The following is a 19,880-nucleotide window of genomic DNA, read 5'->3' as shown; positions in this document are numbered from 1 at the left end:
GAGGGAGATTATCTGCTCCAGGCCCAGGGCTGATGTAAAGCTGCATTGTCAACAGAGGTGTGGTTGTGTAGCGCAGGTGTGCTCCTCCCCTCTGCCACACCTTTCCAGACTCACCTTTTTAGACATTCCACTGGTGTATCTTCACCAGCGGAACTGATGTTTTCTTAGTGTTCCCTGGACATTTCCACCAGCAGATCTGTCACGCCAGTGGCATATTGATCATACCTCCGGTGTTGCAGAGCTTCCCCAAAGAGGAAGGGCCATAAGCTCAGTGGCAGAACATAGAATTGTGGAGTTGGACAGGACCTTTGGGGGCATCTAGTCCAACCCCTTGCAATGCTGGAATCTCAGCTAATGCATCCTTGATAGATGGCCATCTTCTTTGCATGCTGAAGACCCCACATTCAATCCCCATCAGAGGCTTGGGGTGAAATTTGTCTGAAACAGTCTGTGGAGACAAATCCTGTGCTGGATGGACCCAGGTTCGGATTCAGTATAAAGCAGGCTTCCTATGTTCCTATATATAGGCTTCCATCCAATATGGGATTGCACCCTCAATTAGCCTGATTATTTTCGCTATTTTTGAAAAGAGAGCCAGATATAATCTCAGGGAAATGATTCAATTTTTGAAAACCATTTTTAATTCCATGTAATTACAAAGAGATTAATTGCAACCGCCGAGACCTTTCCTAATTAGCAAGTCTCCCTCTTTCTTCCTCTTTCCCTCCCAAAGTCATTGTTGAACAATGAATGGGAGGGAAAGCTATGATGGGGAGGGGGGGGAGCCATGATCAGCTGCTTACAGAGATCCAAACACATTTGCAAACAACTTCTGTACATCCACATTATGTGAGACTTCAACCCTTCATTTGTCTGTTATATTTTCCACTGGGTATTTCCTGCTCCTTAATTAATGGCTGAGGTTGACCAACTCAAACTGCTTCCAACACCATCATCAAAAAGATGACCAGTAGTTCCCCTAAGCAAACCTCTCAGCTGCTGCTTTGGGACAATCAGGAAGGAAGGATTTCCTTACTGTGGAGATGGGGAACCTGTGACTCTCCAAATACTGCTGAACTCCAACTCCCATCAGCCCCAGCCAGCATGGACTGTGGTCACAGGTGGTCGGAGTTGTCGTCCAATAACACGGAGGGCCACAGGTTCCCCATCTCTGGTGTGCTACTGGGAGGCACGGATGGAGTCAAGGAAGTACCTTGATTAGCACTGGCAAAGCAGGACCTGTCATCCACAGTGCTGACCGAGTATCCTGACTCCACTGCCACCTACCATAGCTGTCAAGTGTCCCTTATTTGAAGGGACAGTCCCTTATTCCAGCGCCATGTCCCGCTGCTGTCCCTTATTGATGGATGTCCCTTAAATGATGTCCCTTAAATTTCAAAGGAAGCAGCTCCTCTCCCTTCCTCCCTGCCAGCCAGGGAGGAGGGAGGCTCCAACTGTGTTGCTTGGCTGTGTTGCTCACCCAATAAAAAGTCTAAGAAAGACTGGGTGGGGTGGAGCTTGCATGCCTTTTGTGTGGCTAGTTAATGCAAGCTGAGGGGGATTCTGAATGCTGGGTGCCATTTTGTTGCACGTGCTGCTGCAAACTTTGCAGTGCAAAGCCAGGCCGGGGGTGCATCTTAAGTTGTGGCTGCATAGGCCTTGTGGTGCATGTGATTCAGATTCTATTCAGTTGAACCTTTGGTTACAAAGTTGGTTGGACAGTGTTCTCGAAGCTACCAGCATGAGTTTGACCAGACTGCAGGAGGACAGGAAGACTGGAATGCCTGGAACAGGTGAGGCTGCAGGTCCCTTATTTTGGCTGCTGGTCCCTTATTTTCAAGGCTGCTGGTCCCTTATTTTCAAATCTGTAAGTTGACAGCTATGCCACCTACTGGTTAGATCGGAAATTCCTCTCTTCCATCAATTGCTGTGCAGCCACATCCATTTAATTGCCCACCACTGCAAGCAAGTTTGGCCCCTACTGCAACATTGCCTTCAGCTTTAACACTTTGCTTTCCCCTCCAGGAATGAATGGCAACTTACTTACTGTACTTACTTACTTACTTATTTATAAATTAATGCGCCACTCTTTGTCAATAAGCCACAGGGTGATTTACATAATAAACAAACCAAAGTACACACATAATGTAATTACAATACAATACAATACAATACAATACAATACAATACAATACAATACAATACAATGGTCATATAAATACAATTCATATTTAGTGGTGTCACAATAATGAGCCAGCGACATTATTCATGACGCAACCCCTGCAGAATACAAGAGGATAATAATATCTTATCTACGGTACCAAGCTTAGGTGCAACTATAAAACACAATGCATATTTAACATGAGCAGCAGATCAAAATCACTGATGGTAAAGGAATGCCATGAGGTGATGGGGGCTAAGTCTAATTTTCTGCTTCTGGTAGCTTGCCACAGCCACTAAGAACCGAGGCTGTTCTTAACCGTACGCTCCCATCCTTGGTTCTGCTTCATGGTCATTCTGTGGTCCTCCCTATGTTGCAGGGCTCCAACTCCCATAATCTATACCCTTTTAAAATGTGGCTCTTTTCTGCCAGGGGATGTGTGTATAGGGTTCTTGTTTTTATTCTAATTTTATATGTTGTGATCTTTTCTGTGAACTGCCATGAGACCTCTGGGTATAGGGCAGTATATAAACTCAACAAATCACCATAATCTCTGACCACTGAGCATGCTAGCTTGGGCTGACAGGGATTTGAGTCCAACAACACCTGGAAGGTGACACGTTTAACATTCCTGGAGCAGAGCATGAGTGTTGGGAACATGCTCTGGTAGCAAACATGTGGCGCTCCAGATATTGGTGGACTCATGCTCCCATCAGCCAGAATGGCCAAAAGTCAGGGTTGATGGAAGTTGGAGTGCAACAACACCTGGGAGACCTCTCTGGTTCTCCATCCTCACTGCAATTACAGTAAGGCAGACTTTCCTGGGAATAAGCCCCATTGAACTCAATAGGAAACTTCCCATCATCACTGCTATTCTAGAACACACCTGTTGGATTTCTGCCTGGTGTGCAATTGTTAGAGGCACTGATCTACTGCCAGAAAGAAAGGATCGATGTAATAGAGACTGAAAAAGAACTTGTTTGTTCCCCTTTCATATATCAAAGCTTGAAGAGAACTTCCGAGTCAAAATAGATTTAGCCTTTTGTTCAATTAGCTGGAGCTCTGCTTGGCTGCTTCACATCTAGCAGAATGGTGTATAGTACATTTTTACAGACCTCCAAGCAATCAAGTGGAATAATTTTCATTTTTAAATTTTTTTGCACACTTCATATGCAAGAAAGCAGAATGTGCACATTTAGGAACCAGGAAGGTTTTCTAATGAGAAACATGTTCCTCCTCCTCCGCCTTCTTCTTCTTCTTCTTTCAAAAAAGAGATTTTTCCAAGAAATATTTCTCTGAACTGTGGCCGGGCTTTTACTAGGTGAACATTTTACCCATCTTCTGCCTCCCAACCCCCAAACAAAACCCCACTTTAATTTAGAACAGCTGCAATCGTGCATTTGCCTCCAGCCCATAATCCTGACAGCATCTGACATAATCTGTATGAATGGCCAGATCAGAAGCCACCTATGTTTAACTGAACTCTCTAACTTACATTCAACAAGCCGTCTCTGGTTCTGACAAAAGCTGACAGTTTAGAAGTAACTGTCTTGTGCCATTCCTTGGACTCTTGACCCAAAACTGGGATTGAGTATATGGTTATTGATTGATTGATTTAGAAAGTTATAGAGTGATAGAGCACATCTTTTGCATGCAAAAGGTCCCAGATGGCCTGATTCTATACCAGGTAGCTTAATAATAATGATGATGATGATGATGATGATGATGATGATGTTTATATGTATGATTTTATGTTTCCCTCCTCCAGAATTGAGGTGCCCCAAGTAGCTTACATAATGGCCATAAAACAACCACCATGTCAGTCACCTTATATAGGTAAAAAGGTAAAGGACCCCTGGACGGTTAAGTCCAGTCAAAGGTGACTCTGGGGTTGCGTGCTCATCTCACTCTATAGGCCTAGGGAGCCGGCATTTGTCCACAGACAGTTTTCCAGGTCTTGTGGCCAGCATGACTAAACCACTTCCATCAAAGCACACTGTGATGGAAACCAGAGTGCATGGAAATGCCATTTACCTTCCCACTGCAGTGGTACCTATTTATCTACTTGCACTGGTGTGTTTTCAAACTGCTAGGTTGGCAGGAGCTGGGACAGAGCAACGGGAGCTTACTCCGTTGCAGGGATTCAAACCTCCGACCTTCCGATCAGCAAGCCCAAGAGGCTCAGTGGTTTAGACCACAGTGCTACCCGCATCAGTTGCCTTATATATCCATAGGTAGATATAAAACAAATAAGCAGAATAAAGAGCAAGGGAGAAACAAAACCTTTAAAATTAAACTACAGCCATGCAGGAGCCAGCACTAAATGGTAGAAAAGAAATCTACACAACAGACCCATTAAAGGCTTGGTGAGGCATCCTCAGGTGGTGATGGATTGATCTTCAAATGAAGCAAAGGGGGAGACAACTGACCCTCCTGGAGCAAGAACACCCATCGACTGCATGCCATAGTGGAAAAGATCGTTTACAGCAGCCTTTCCCAGCCTTAGTGCCCTCCAGATGTTTGGTCTACAAATCACAGCATTCTTGACCATTGCCTATGCTGGCTGGGGCTAGTGGGGGTTCCAGTCCAAAATATTTGGAGGGTGCTTGGTCGGTGAAGGCTGCTTACAGCACAATCCTATCCACCTGCCCCAGAAAAAACGTTCCATAAAGTTCAATGGGGCTTACTCGCAGGAAAGTAGGCATAGGCTTAAAGCATTTCCCCTAAGTTCACCATGAGGTCAACTAAAACCAGCTTGGGGCAAACTTTTGTTTTGGTAATTTCGCCATATAGTCCCCTCTATTAGGAGCTAAACAACTGGCATTTTAAAATGTGCATTCATAGACATGCATTAATTTATTCCATTTATCCTTACCTATTTTGTCTTCTGAGACAAGTTGCAATTCTACTTTTCTCTCTCAGCTCTCACTCTTGCTCTCTCTTCACAAATATATTGACATATTTCAGGCAGAAAACGATCACACATATGCAGACATTCATTTCGTCTCTTGATTCCTTTTCTCATTTTCTGTGTGATTCTTTGCTTCTCTTGTACCATTTCGAATATTTCCAGCCAGCGTATGTATTGCAGCTCATGAAATGGCAGAGAACTGAAAAACTGTCCAGTCTTGGCATTTTCAGCTTTGTTACACTTAGGGAGAAATCATGTACCTACTTACTTGGCGGTAGCCCTGTGGAGATTAATGGCATATGCCCCACAGCCTGTAAAGGTTTCCCATCCCTGCTCTAAAGTGTTACATATAATCCCTAGAAATGATTGCTAAATTATTATCCTGAGCTAAGCAGTCGTTGTGTCTGGTTGGATTGTGGCTCCATCTGCACTATTATGCATTTAAAACACTATGATATCACTTTAAACAGTCATGGCTTCCTCCAAAGAATCCTGGGAACTGAAGAAGAAGAAGAAGAAGAAGAAGAAGAAGAAGAAGAAGAAGAAGAAGAAGAGGAAGAAGAATAGTAGTAATAGTAGTAGTAGTTTGGATTTGATATCCTGCTTTATCACTACCCATAGGAGTCGGCTAACATTCTCCTTTCCCTTCCTCCCCAACAACAAACACTCTGTGAGGTGAGTGGGGCTGAGAGACTTCAAAGAAGTCACCCAGCAGCTGCATGTGGAGGAGCGGAGATGCGAACCCGGTTCACCAGATTACAAGTCTACCGCTCTTAACCACTACACCACACTGGCTCTAGTTTGTTATGGCTGCTGAGAGACATTAGGAGACCTCTATTCGATTCACAGAGCTGCAATTAACAGAGTGGTGCAATATTCAACCCCTCTTCACAGGGAACTCTGGAAATTGTAGCTCTGTAAGGGGAGTAAGGGTCTTCTAACCAGTGGCAAAGCTGCGGGGGTGTGGGGCACACATCCTGGGGCATGGTACGCCGCCCACGAGGGTGTGGCATGCCACCCGCAGGTGCATGGCGTGTGTTCTAGGGGCGTGACACATCGCCTGTGGGGGCGTGGCACCTGGTATGTGGGGGTTGCGTGGCACATGTTTCTGGGGGTGCACTGTGATGTCACCCTACCAAAATAGTGGTGCCGAGGGCGGTCCGCTCCCTCCGCACTCCTGTTCCTCCGCCAGTGCTTCTAACAATGGGCAGACTTTGGTCTTTCAAATTTCAGCAGCGCCCTTTGCAAAGCCACAATTTGGCGCAGCCCCCGCCCACCTCTTGTATCCCGTTCTGCTCACTTCACTATGTCATAGTTGAGATGCCCTTCAACGCCCCCTAGGCTTGGCACCCAGTGCAGCAGAACCAGTCACACTACCCTAAACCCACCTCTATTCCTAATGACTCTAGAAACCCTGAACAAACTACAGTTCCCAGGATTCCTCGGACTATTTAAAGTGGTATGATACGGCTTTAAATGTGTAGTGCAGGTGGGGTCGTAGTGAGATATGGTGGGGTGAGTGTAGATGTCCAAGCAGTCTGAATCGCTATGAGAACAAAACCAAGCAAAGGTCTTCAGACCATTTCCAAACTACTGATTACATACCCGAAAAAGACCCAATATGGAGGCCAAATGGCCAAAATATTGGGAAATATTAGAAAAAGATGGAGACAATTGGAAATTGCAGAGTTTGGAGAAAATGAAGGATAAAGTGCGAGACTGGTTACATTATGCTCAGATTAAAGAAGTCTTTAAAAACGACAAAAAGTTAGGGTTCCAGGTGGAGAAATCGAAGTTGGAAACAGAATTGTTAGAACCAAAGACTAAGGTACTATCGAGAATGTATAACTTGCTGTTAAAATGGAATACACAAGACGAAATGGTTAAATCGGCTATGATAAAGTGGGCACAGGACATTGGGCATAACATTATGTTTGAGGACTGGGAAAGGTTGTGGACCACTGGGCTGAACTTCACTGCATGTAATGCTCTGAAGGAAAATGTAATGAAAATGATATATAGATGGTACATGACCCCAGTTAAACTTGCCAAAATATACCATTTGTCTGAAAATAAATGTTGGAAATGTAAAGAAAGTGAAGGAACATTCTTTCACCTCTGGTGGACTTGCCCTAAAGTGAAGGCCTTCTGGGAAATGATATATAATGAGTTGAAAAAGGTATTTAAGTATACCTTCACTAAGAAACCAGAGGCCTTCCTTCTGGGTATTGTCGGTCAGAAGGTGCTAAAGAAGGACCGAACATTTTTTATGTATGCAACAACGGCAGCAAGGATACTCATCGCTAAGAACTGGAAAACGCAAGATCTACCCACACTGGAAGAATGGCAGATGCAGCTGATGGACTATATGCAACTGGCCGAGATGACTGGCAGAATCCGAGACCTGGGAGAGGAGAGGGTTGAAGAAGATTGGAAGAAATTTAAGATGTATTTGCAAAAATACTGTAATTTGGTTGAATGTTAAGAAGGATGCTAGATCATAAATAATTGAGCACCACTAAACTAGACGGAATTGGGATGACAAGTGAGAAATGTAAACCTTCTGGAGAACTATTAGATTATATTTAAATGAACGGGGCATAAGAACGTAAACAAGATGATAAATTGCTGGTAAAAATTTACAATGATGTAAGTGGGAGCGGGAGATGCGAGGGAGTCCAAAGAAGTTATGAAACTATGTTACGATACATGTTATATTGTTTATTATTTTTACATTTGTATTGAAAAAAATTAATAAATGTTTTTTTAAAAAACCAAACAAACTATTGATTACATAGTATGCTTCCCCCCCCCATCCTCCAGGGGAGTTAATTTTCTTTTCCCAGTGGGCTCCTACCTCTGCTTTCAAATGTACCAGGGAAATACCCTGGGAGCCCTAGAGTAAATCAAATGAATATCAGCCACACCTTGGGTGATAGGCAGAATGCTCATTTGTTGCAGAGTTTGGGAGGAGAAGGGGAGATGTCAAGGGGAAGAGGTCCTATTTAATCATTGTAAGCTAAGTTCCCTAATAAATATCCAGCCACATCAAATATACATTTGTTGCTCTTTCTTTTCTTGCCACCCCACCACCTTCAGCTCTCCTCCCCCTTTAAGTACTGCACCACCAGGATATAAAGGCAGATATAATACATTTCAACCTGCAAGCTATTTTTAGTTGCTCCCTGGCAATGGATCTTTAAAGAGATTTGGATATCTGTCTGCAGTCAGTTTAATAGGGGAGCTTGTGACATTCCCCCTTGTCACCATGCTAGGGAAGGCATTTCAATCCCAGGAAGATGGATAAGAGCTACATCAAAAACACAAATCCTCTTGTTGGTGCATGTGGTGAATAATCAACAGAGAGAGGTCCCAGGAGCTCTGGATTGAATTAAGGCTGAATCCATTTGGGTAGTGATCGGGGTATGATGAGTACCTGTGCAAAAATCCGCCTCCAGTTTCTCAGGAGTTCCACACCACCCTGCTTTCTCAATAAAAGGGGCTTCCATTTTTCTGCCTCATTCTCAGGTCACTTGCGAGTTCCTTTCACATTTTGGTTGGTGTGGGTTTTGAGCTTCCCTTTCCTTTCTGGTAAACATTTCTCCAGCACTCTGCAGCCTCCCTGGCTGCCCATTATAAGGGGCAGCTTGATTGAAGGGCAGGCACCTGGGAAAGCATGCAGAATGCAGAGGATTTGTATAAATGATACACAGGGCTTTTTTTCCGTGAACTCACCGGAACTCAATTCCGGCACCTCTCAGGTGGGCACCATTGCCATTATAAGAGAACAAGGGAGGCATTCGTGGTGAGTTCTGGCACTTCTTTTTCTAGAAAAACAGCATTGATAATATCTGTATTGACCACCTCAAAACTTAGATAAGCACATCAAAAACACTGTATCCCACCCATGAGAATTTTCCCCAAATTTTCTCTCTGCATCCTCCTCTTCTTATACAATTTATTTTCCCATTTTTCACTGCCATTATTGTTTACAGTGAAGTTCTGTGCTTTCATGAAGATATGGAACAGCTACTCTCACAAAATTTCATAAAGAGAATTACTAATTGAGTGGTGCAAACTGGTGATTTTAAGATTTCTGTCACACACACTTTAGATACTAATGTCTGCCTGGGGACTCTCTTTCGTATTTCCTTGACTCTCTCTGCCTCAAGTCCTGCCCCAATGCCACCACTGCCAGTTGTGCAGTTAGGCCAGTGATTGCCAACATTTTTAGACCCATGGACACATTTGCAAAGCAGAGAAACATTTGTAGGCAGGACAACCAAGCACACCCTGCAACCTATTCTATTGGCCACAACAAAGGGCTTCTTTTAAACCTAATTTCAATAGAGAGTGGCATGAGAGGAGACCCTTCGGGTGCAAAGGAAGGCCTCTGCAGGCACAGGTGCACCCTTGGGTGCCCTGTTTGTGGCCCCTGAGTTAGGTAATCTTGAGACTTTAAGCGTAATAGTCTTATCCCTTACCACCATCACCATCTAGACTTAATGGTCTTACAATACAAAGCTTATTTTGCTTACTACACATGGTCTTATGGGGATCTCTCTATTTAGAAATTAATGTTTAACTTTGCTTATGTCAAGCTGTGGTAAGTCAGCCCTGTTGTGTTTGCCTCCTCCCTCATTCTCCTTACCCCAGAGTTACCATTGTCTGTACCTGGTAAATAGGGGACATGGAGCTTATGATAACATGCTTTGACATCCTCAGAAGAGCTTAACCTGCCTATCCCACTGTAATAAGTGCATTGGATAAAAACATGCTTGGTTACGGCTGGATCTGAGAGATGAATTCTAAACATGTGTTTCATGCATAAAGCTTAAAAGTTCCAGATATTTTAGAAAGCATGAAAACTGATCCGTGAATTTGCTAAGCTGGTGTATTTATTTCAAACCATATTTAATCTCATTACTTAACTTCTTGTACTCTGGTTTAAGAGTTGCGTGGATAATTGCCTTACAGGGGTAAACTGTCTATCAAAATCAGAAAGAACCAACAGCAGCTACAGATAGACCTAATCAGTCTTTGCACTAATTGCTTTCTTTCATGTTCGTGTTCCAGAATGGAGGTGATTGTGCATTGGTATGCATATTCCTACTCATTAGCCTTGAAAATTTTGAGGAACTGTAGGTTGTTTCGGTTTTTAAAGGGGTTTTAAGAAAACATTGCAAAAATACTGGGCTTCATTTCACTAGAATTTCATGCAGAATTCTTTTAACAAATTACCGTATTTTTTGCACCATAACACTCACTTTTTTCCTCCTAGAAAGTAAGGGGAAATGTCTGTGCGTGTTATGGAGGGAATGCCTACGGGTGGCATGCCTACGGATTTTCCTCCTCTAAAAACTACGTGCGTGTTATGGTCGGGTGCGTGTTATAGAGCGAAAAATACGGTAAATGGTTGGAGGTGTGTGGTTTCCTCAGATCTAAAGCAGGAGTGGGCAACCTCAGACCCAGAACCAATTGCAGCCATCCAGCCATCTCTAGCCAACCCTCATCACTCTCACTAGCCCACACCCCTTGTCCAAGCCACACCCTTCACCATTATTGCTTTATGTCTGTCATGCTCAACTGCTTTTGTCTTGCAGAAATGTACCTTTGCCTCTTGCTTGTCTAGAAGGACAGGTGTTTGCATGCATTGTTAAAAACCTCTGGCTTTTGCTGGCATGTAGCCCATTGTACAAGAGTAAGGGTCATGCCCATTGATTGGCCGTTTTTGCCTCTCACCCCCCCCTCCCGGCATGCAACCCCCAGAAGGTTCCTTACAAGGGAATACAGCCCCCACCCCAATCAGATTCTCAGCCCTGCTCTAATAGAAGGAAGCCCATTCATGTATATTGCTGTGGTCGGGTTCACATTAGCATTTTTTCCCCCTAGTTGAACCTAACACAATCTCAATTTTTAAAAGGCTATCCATGCATTGAACCTATTTGCTAAATGGTTTAAATGAGAACAGCTGAACTACTTCAGGTTTCCCACATAACATCTGAGAGTGCTCAAAAGAAATGTTAAGCAAAAACTAAGAATGCATAATTTTAGGAACACACTCAGGCAAACAACAACACAAAAGCCACCCTTGGTATTGCAAAGAGGGTCAACCAGGGGTGGGAGGGAGCCCTCCTCACCACCAGACAGCCAAGCCGACTGTTAGAAGAACAGAAGGATACTGAGAGAGAAGACCAAAGGCCTGTTTAGTCCAGATGTCCACGAAAAGTTCACAAGCAGGAGCACAATGCCACTTTCCATAGTGTAGTCATTGATAGCCTCATCCGCCTTGATTTTCCTTCATCTTGTTGGCTACTGTGACAACATCCTGGTGGGCTGGATGAGCCTTTGGACTGATTTGTCTGTTCCACTTTAAAACCATCCAGTTGGGCAGCCAACACTTTATATTGTGGTGGTAAGCTCCATTGTTTAACTATGTGCTGTGTGAAGTACTTATTTCCCACCTGGCAAGCTGGCTACAAAACTTGACAATTTTGCACATGCTCAGAACCATGATTCCTAGTTCTGGAATTCACTGGCTGATTTTTCACAAGCCATGACTTCTTGAGATTTCGGAGGTAAAGCTGGACTGAATTGAAAACAAATCCAATACTCCACCACCACCCCCTCAGAAAATAAACCCTATTACTTGGTATTTTAATAATGGATTTGATATGGTGCCAACTGGGAAATTACAAAGTTGGAGGTGTCTTAATGAAGAAAGTTTAATGGGTAGACAGGGAGCTCTCCTGAAAAGAAAACATAGCAGTTCGGTGGAAGATAGAAAGAAAGTTGTGAGCGATAAAGTTGTTAGTGGAGTTTTTGCAAAGCTCAGTCTTGGGAACCACTCCAATCAATATTAATCAACAGCCTTGATGGTAAAAATGAGAGTGTGATAATGAAATCTGATGATGATACCAAATTGGGGACCATGTTCAATACTAGGGAAGACTGGAAAGCCAAGCACAATGATCTGAAGGATTTTCATAATCCTGTGTAGTAGAAATGAGTTGCAATGTTCGTGCATTAGACTATTAATAATATCCTGTTTGTAGTTTTTTATTGTAGGTTTATCAGTAGGAGATGGCAGAAAAGGAGGAACGTCTAGGCCTAATGGGGAAGCACAGTGGGCTTTAAAAATTTGGTGCATTCTAATTTTTATTATTTAAACTTCTAAGGTTCTTTCATACATCCATTCTGCAGAATTAAGTTGGTTTGGGGCTATAACAGCATGACACAGCAGGAAAAGGGTCTTCTCTATGGAATATCATGTGTGGGGTATAATATCAGACCCTCCAAGTGTCCCTGTTTTCTAGGGATGTCCCTGATTTAGAGATGTCATCCTGGTTTATGATTTGATCCCAGAATGTCCCACTTTTCCTTAGAATGTCCCTACTTTCACTGGACAAATGGTGGACGGTATGGAGTTATCTGACCCCTGATCCGTCTGAAGGCAATCCTGTATAGGGAAATTTTTTTAATGTTTAGTATTTTATTATGTTTTTATATATGCTGGAAGCTACCCAGAGTGCTGGGTCAACCCAAGAAGATGTGTAGGGTATTAATATTAAAATTATCATTATGGAATGGGATATCCCTATTTTCATTGGAGAAATGTTGGAGGGTATGGAGCTATCCAAGTTTCTTTTAATGCTTAATTATGATTTTATATATGTTAGAAACTGCCCAGAGTGGCTGGGGCAACCCAGTAAGATGTGTGGGGTATAAATAGTAAGATTATCATTACAGAATGAAACGTCTCTATTTTCATCAGTGAAATGATGAAGTGTATGTAATATTAAGGGAATTTTGTCCGTGTTATATTTGTTCAAGTTCACTAGAGTCTGGAGAAAACTCCATCCAGGTTTTACACAAACAAAGCTCAGGAGTTCTGTAGACCAGGCCCTGAGGCTGTTGAAGAGAGAGAAATGGGGAAGGGGGCTTTTCCTCATGATTTATGTACGTTCCAGATTGTTCTAAGTAAAGTGGCCTGGCCATCATCCTTCGTATAAAGAGTACATCTTACAGATGGTTGTTTGTTGTCTTCAGCTCCTACAGTGAAAAGTCCCACAGAAGTGTTGCTGAGTAACATTATTTTCAATATTTGACACTTGTTCCTTAGGCTGCACATATTCATCCTGTTAAAGAGCGTTTCCCTCCATTGTTCCACTTAACGTGTCTCTCTGTGGGGTTGAACTGGCACCCTGCCTCCTAGAGCAATAGTAAAGCAAACTATTAGCAAATACTTTAAGCCCATTTGGCAGGGACTGTGTTCCCTCCTCCTTCCCACCACAACACTTAGTATGCTGTGTTGTTTGTTTCTTGTTCCGCTACTTAATAACAAACAGTGGTTGCGACAGGATATGATTATTAATAATTCAGAGTTCAGGGTGCCATTTCAGAGTACCATTAAATAAATACATCAGTAAAAAATTTCCGCAGACGTGAGAATTCACACTTCGGATTTTACAATTGAATTTTAAAGCACTTTTAGAAAGTGACTAGTCCTGGCTAAACCATGTCTTGGCAATAGGCCTGAAATCTTGGTATCGTACAGCAGATGATGGTATGTTGTACTGACCAGTAGCGACTGAGGATCTGGCTTATTCTGGTGTAGAAATTCACCTTGTAAATTGAAAGTTGGTCATGGGTTGCACCTCAGTGCTTCATGTTTAACTTACACTATAAAAGAGCTGCTCCCTTTTTCCTTTGGTCACATTCAGATGAATCCGTTAGATAAAATCCAGAATTACAGTGCAGGAAGACTAAAATGCAGGATGTGTCAAGCTATAGATATAGATTTATTTAAGGCAGAGGGTTTTTTGCAATTTTATTTTATTTTATTTAAAAAGACCTTATGAACATTCATCAGCAAGATGCATACAAATGTTTGTATGGAATTTTGCCTAAGATTTGCATTTCTCTACAAGCTGTCTTCCCTAATATAATGAATTTTTAAATATTATTTGTGTTTTTATACACACTTTATCCCAGGATATTCATTATTTTTTTTGTCCACATCACTTGGCTGGAGGACTACATTGCAAAATTCAGAGAGATGTGGATTTCAAAGCATGACTGCCTTTCAGTTCCCATATTTTTTATAAAAAATGTTTTTATTAGAGATTTTATTGTGTTAAAAAACAAACAAACAAATGGGGAAGAGTACATAAAGCATCTCCTTTTTTTAAAGAGCCTTTTTCACAGTCGTTTACATTTAGTAAGAGACACTGTCGTTCTAGATATCATAGATAAGAGGTTTTGCAAGGAAAATGTTTGATTATAGATAAGATCACAGATCGGGGACAAAACTACGAACCACAAACCCTTCAAGCAAACAAAAACCGAGACTGCACAATTCGCGAGTTGAAATTTTCAAAGTTGATAGTGAAATGTCAAATGTCCTCTTTTCCTCCTTTAAAGAGCAGGACTGCAGGTCTGTCACACAGCAAGTCTGGGAGGGGGTAGATGGCGGTACCAGAGCAGTAGCATCCTATGTGGTTGGGCAGAGTCACCTTCCTGACTCCCACATCATCACTGCCGCTTACCTGAATGGGACCAAGGCTGTGGCGAGGCTGTACTTAGGGAAGCACTTGAGTGGCAGCAGTCTTTCTCGTGCAACAGCAAGGTGCCAACCTCACCACTGTCCCATCCCAGCCTCATTTTGGTAAACAGCAGTGACACTGGTGTTGGGAGTCCAGCTCCACTCCTCCACATACTCTATTATTAGAGAAAGGACAGGAGAAGCTGTAGTTGCCTGATCTCCAGTTTCAGCAACTAATTTAAAGAACCAGGGGGTATCTCTGTGTTCCATTATGGCAGCCCTGTTTGCTAGCCTGTGGGGTACTGAGCTTTGAATGTGCAAGCAGAGACAACCACCATCATTTGCCTGCTAAACCAGGGATGGGAATACCTGTGTCCTTCCAGATGTTGGTGGTCTACAACTCCCATCCTCTCTGAACAATTGGCCATGCTGGCTGAGGCTTATGGGGTGCTGGAATCCAACTACATCTCAGGGGCCAAGGGCTCCCTATTCCTCTGCTGGGCAAAGGCTCAGCATAGTCCATATCTCCTCCACAACCACCCTTCTCATTGGTGCAAGAGGCCAGCTTCCACAAATCTACCCATCACAACACAGTTGGAGACTTGCTGCAAAACAGATACCAAAGGATTCTTCTCTTTGATAATGACTATGCGATAATAACAATGCCTTTCCCCATGAATCAGAAAATATAATTCTGAAACCTAAAAAGGGCAATATGTATTTGGGTTAATTAACTGGAAAAAAACGTAACAGTTCTTCCGTCTAGCCTCTCCTCCAACAACACTCTGCTTAACCAGTCTCGATTTCAGCATGCGGCCTGCAGCATTGCTATTTTTAGCCCAGATGGGACAGGCTTAAATTGCTTATTTTCCGTTTACTAAAGTCGTCTTGTTTGTTCCCATGGAAACTGTGGCAAGTGCTTAACTGTTTTATTAAATGGATTGAAGCCACAGCTACAAATTCTGAAAGGGAGAGCCTGTTGGATTTTAGGCACAGTTCACACTGTGCTTAGACGAAAGTGTGCAGTAGGAAAAATTACATTAACTTGAGTGGAGGTGGGGGTTACAGTTGACCATGTTAGGGTTACGGAGGCAGGGGGAAATCAGGACATTTGGGGGGGGGGCAAAGAGCCATATTACCCTGGTGGAAAGTGGCCTGTCCCACATTTCAATAGTAGGTGGGACCAAAAAGAGAGACATACCATAAATTGCACACACCCAAACCACTTAATACAGGACAGCTGCCTTGGCTTTTGCTGGCTCATGGTGCCAGACTGCTAGTTTTCTCTGATTTTAGTCATATTGCATTCTGTATCATTATACACTTGATGATTGCGTGGCAGGCGGTAAAGCTATAACACCTAATGCATGCACACTGAGCATATACATAATTGAGAGTCACACTTAACATATGCAGATGCATTCATAAATAACACCAAAGCACTTATATATATTGGACTTACCGTGTGTGTGTGTGTGTGTGTGTGTGTGCAAGAGAGAGAGAGAGAGAGAGAGTGCACACACACACACACACACACACACACACACACACACACACCACAAACACACTGTATATCTGGAATAGCTCTCCCATGGAAATAATTTCTCATTTCTGTCCACTGCCATCAAGATGGGTGCTGGTTTGAAGGAACTCTATCAATGATTGTAGATCACTTGATATATTCCAGGTTTTCTGCATTAGTTTCAGGCCCCTGTCATTATGGCCAGATAATTCTCTCGCAGATGTATCTGTGTGAAACTAGTAGCCAAAGTGCCTCTTGGTGCTTATTACTGCAATCACATTACTACCAGAGTTGATACCCAGTGCTACAGAAGCAGACAAATGACTTTGTAAAAAACACAGCTCGTAAAGAAAAGTTTTGGAGTTGAGGGAACATCATCCAGCCTCTTCAAATGCTCGATTATGCCTGTCACTGAAAAAGAAGAGGAGAGCCGCATAGAAAAGGTACCAAGCAAGAGCAGTTTCCAGTGACTTCACTGTATGTGGCAGATGTCAAGCCCTTAGGCCACATTTTCGTATCTGCCATTTCTCCCACTTCTGCGTGGCATAAGTGAAAGTGGTTAAAAAGCAGGGTGCAACCCTGCTTACCCAGAGAGCAGATTTTTAATTACGTTTTTATATATGTTAGAAGCTTTCATGTTAGTAGAAAGACCTTGAGGTGATCAAGGGTTTTCTGGTGGTTTAAACATTTCTTTAAAAAAAACATAAAAGAGTCATGCAATGCGAAGACAGGTGCAGGGATCTCTCCATAGCTTTCTGCGATTCCTGGAACGCCTTGGGAGCAACGTCATTCAACACAGGGCATTGTTTCCCTGCAAGGCATTCCAGGATGTGTGGTTGCCAGAAGATTCTCATGCTGATTCCCACCAGGCCAGCCTTCCTGGAATGCCCTGGTTTTGGATGGCAGCTTTGCTTCACCACCACCCTGTGAGCAGTCAGAAAAGAGCTAGTCAGTTTATTTATTTATTTGCTCAGCTCTAAAGATAATCTGAATAGCAGCATGTCTGTTTGTGCTAAAGCTCCCCACCCCCCGCCCTTGCATCTTTTCTCTGACGCTCAGGTTACATAGCCTCGAGGCTACATCTTGGCCTGTGCGCCATTCTCGATGATGGTTCCGAATGTCTCTTTTTCTTCTTCAGCCTCTGTGTATTCCCCATGGAAGACGTCCAGAGAGCTGCTGCATATGTTACAGTAGAGGCATATATTTGTTAACATATTCGGCGAGTTGTTTTGTTTCTGCTTGCAATATATGAAATTGGGTTGTTGTTGTTGTTTGACTTCATGTTTACTGTTGAGTTACCCATTGGTGTGTGTCAAGCTCTCTCATAGAATCACAGAGATGGAAGGGGCCACAAGGGCAGTGGCATAGTGTGGGAGGGGCCACAGGGATGGTTGCCCCCGGCGCAAAATTGTTAGGGAAGCAAAATTTCAACACCCGGTGCTGCCTCAATGCAGCTTCTATCGCTGGGCTCTGTTGAAAATGGTGTTTCCACGCTCTGAATGATGTCTTTTATACTGAATGGACACAGAGCAGAGCGTTCCTGGCTTATCCAGGAAGCCAAAGTAAAGTTTTTTCAACTGAAAAACTCTCCCCACTCCCTAAAAACAAAAAACCTGCCGAAACTTTTCTGATTCAGAACTGGAAGAATGTGCAGAATTCCACCACAAAGACAGCTAAAATACAAATAGTTGTCTATTTTAAGCAAGTGTCCTCCCTGTAGCCCAGCCAAAAGTTTGACTTTCAAGCTGCTGACATTTAAGAGAATAATGGGGCTTTTTTCAGCCTCAGCCTCTCTGTTGATAGGGGGAATCGCAGGTGGCTGTTGACACTGAATACCTTCCCAGTATGATGCTGTGCACGTGTTTGAAGCATTTATGAGGAACAAAAAAGCAGCAAAAAAAAGGCGAGCTGAACTCTTTCACCCACTTACAGTGGAGGCTGCTGCGTTTGAGCAGACGGGGCAGTGGCCTGCCATCCCCAGTCTGCCCTGAGCCAATCCCCACTTGCCTGCCTGCCCCACAACCAGCCCGAAAGGTGGCATTGCCTCTTTGCTTCTCCCTTCTTAATCTCAATGTTGCCGCTTGTAAAATTCATCAGAGAGGAGGATGGGGACAGAAGTAGGATTAGTTGGCTCTGCCTGTCATTTCTCCCATTCTACATCCAATTTGAGCTCCCTGTCTGACGCCCTACCAGTCCAAATGGTCACCATCCAGCACTGCTTGGAAGTAAGTCTCTTTAAACACAATAGGACTTGCCTCTGACTTGGCAAGTGTAGGATCACACTGACAGTGACATAAATAAGGGAGCTTCTTGAAATCACGATATGGTTGATCGATTGTCAGAAAACATTTGCCTGCCCTTAAATCAAACGAATGATCGTGTTTCTCAAAACAGTTAACATATTCCTAGAATGACTGGCATAGAAATCATTGGGGAGGAATGATTTCACTTACAAACCTTTGCTTAAATTGTTCCTCTCTCTCTCCTATCTAGGGTCCACCTTCATTTGCAACACCCACATCATCCCAGTGAAAAATCAAGAAGGAGTTGCCATGATGTTTATTATTAGCTTTGAATACGTAACAGATGAGGAGAATGTCGAGTCTCCAGAGAAACTGAACCAGATACTCTCAGCCAAAGTTGCAAACCGTAAGTGTGTTTACTATGGGAATTTGGGTGGGTGGGTCGTAGGGCATGGAACAAATGATGTGCTACTCTTGGTAGAACTTTGGCCTTTAACACATTCCCTGGAATGAAGATTCTTGGGCTGTGTATGCACTATACCTTTTAAAACACATTTGAAGCACATTCTACCCCACAAAGAATTCTGGGCACTGTAGTTTGAGTTGGGGGAATGTGTTTCAAATGTCTGAACAGGAATTGCCTAATTTTTGTTGTCTATGCTCTGGTAACCTCTAGGTTACATTACCGTGACACGTTATATGTAGGGCTGCCTCTGAAGATGGTACGGAAACTCCAGCTGGTGCAGAATTTGGCAGCTAGGTTGCTTACCAGGAGGAGACGGTTTGAGCATATTACACCGATCCTGGCCTGACTTCACTGGCTGCCAATTGGTTTCTGGGCACAATTCAAAGTGCTGTTTTTGACCTATAAAGCCCTAAATAGCTCATGGCCGCAATACACCAAGGACCGCCTCGCTTCATATGAACCAACCCAGACCCTGCAATCTTCTTCTGAGGCCCTTCTTCATGTGCCTCCTCCACAAGAGGTCTGGAGGATGGCAACATGAGAACGGACTTTTTCTGCAGTGGCTCCCCACTTGTGGAATGCTCTCCCCAGGGATGCTCACCAGGTGCCTTCACTGATATCTTTAGACACCAGGCGTTCAGCTGATTAGCATTCTATGGTCTTTGAAATGTATCTGTGGGAAGGGGGTTATTGGTTTGTTCTGCTTTTGTTTTCATTATGCATTCTGTGTTTTCATTTTCTATTTTTATGTCGGATGAGGGGTAGGATACAAATTTATTTAGTAATATTAGTTTTTCAAAAGCTTGTATTAAAGGTATGTTGGGTCCAAATGAAGAGATTGTAGCTCAGGAGCAGAGCAGCTGCACTGCATGCAAAAAGGTCCAAATTTCCATTTGTGGCGTCTCCAGGTGAAAACATCAGTCACAGTCATAAAAAGGCAACACTGATTGATTAACTAGTTTGAATGTTTTAGTGGTATTAACCATGGCTTTATACATGCCTTCAACACATTGCATAGCATGTTCCCGAAAAA

The 19,880-nt window shown here is 43.2% G+C and overlaps 1 protein-coding gene across 12 annotated transcripts in view; it reads left to right on the top strand.

Annotated features, from left to right (window-relative positions):
* The window catches only part of KCNH7 (potassium voltage-gated channel subfamily H member 7), a 272,670-nt gene that overhangs the window by 148,350 nt on the left and 104,440 nt on the right, over nucleotides 1–19,880 (top strand). For all 12 annotated transcript variants that reach the window (XM_081870829.1, XM_081870827.1, XM_081870825.1 and 9 more), the window contains exon 3: nucleotides 18,632–18,787. In XM_081870829.1, coding sequence (XP_081726955.1) covers nucleotides 18,632–18,787 — 156 coding nt within the window. The remainder of the gene's footprint in view (nucleotides 1–18,631; nucleotides 18,788–19,880) is intronic.

Source organism: Podarcis erhardii, assembly GCF_964252035.2.
Source record: "Podarcis erhardii genome assembly, chromosome: 1".
In the NCBI taxonomy this organism is placed as follows: Eukaryota; Metazoa; Chordata; class Lepidosauria; order Squamata; family Lacertidae; genus Podarcis; species Podarcis erhardii.
The sequence above is the reverse complement of the archived record's forward strand: the minus strand, read 5'-3'. Positions and strand labels throughout refer to the sequence as shown.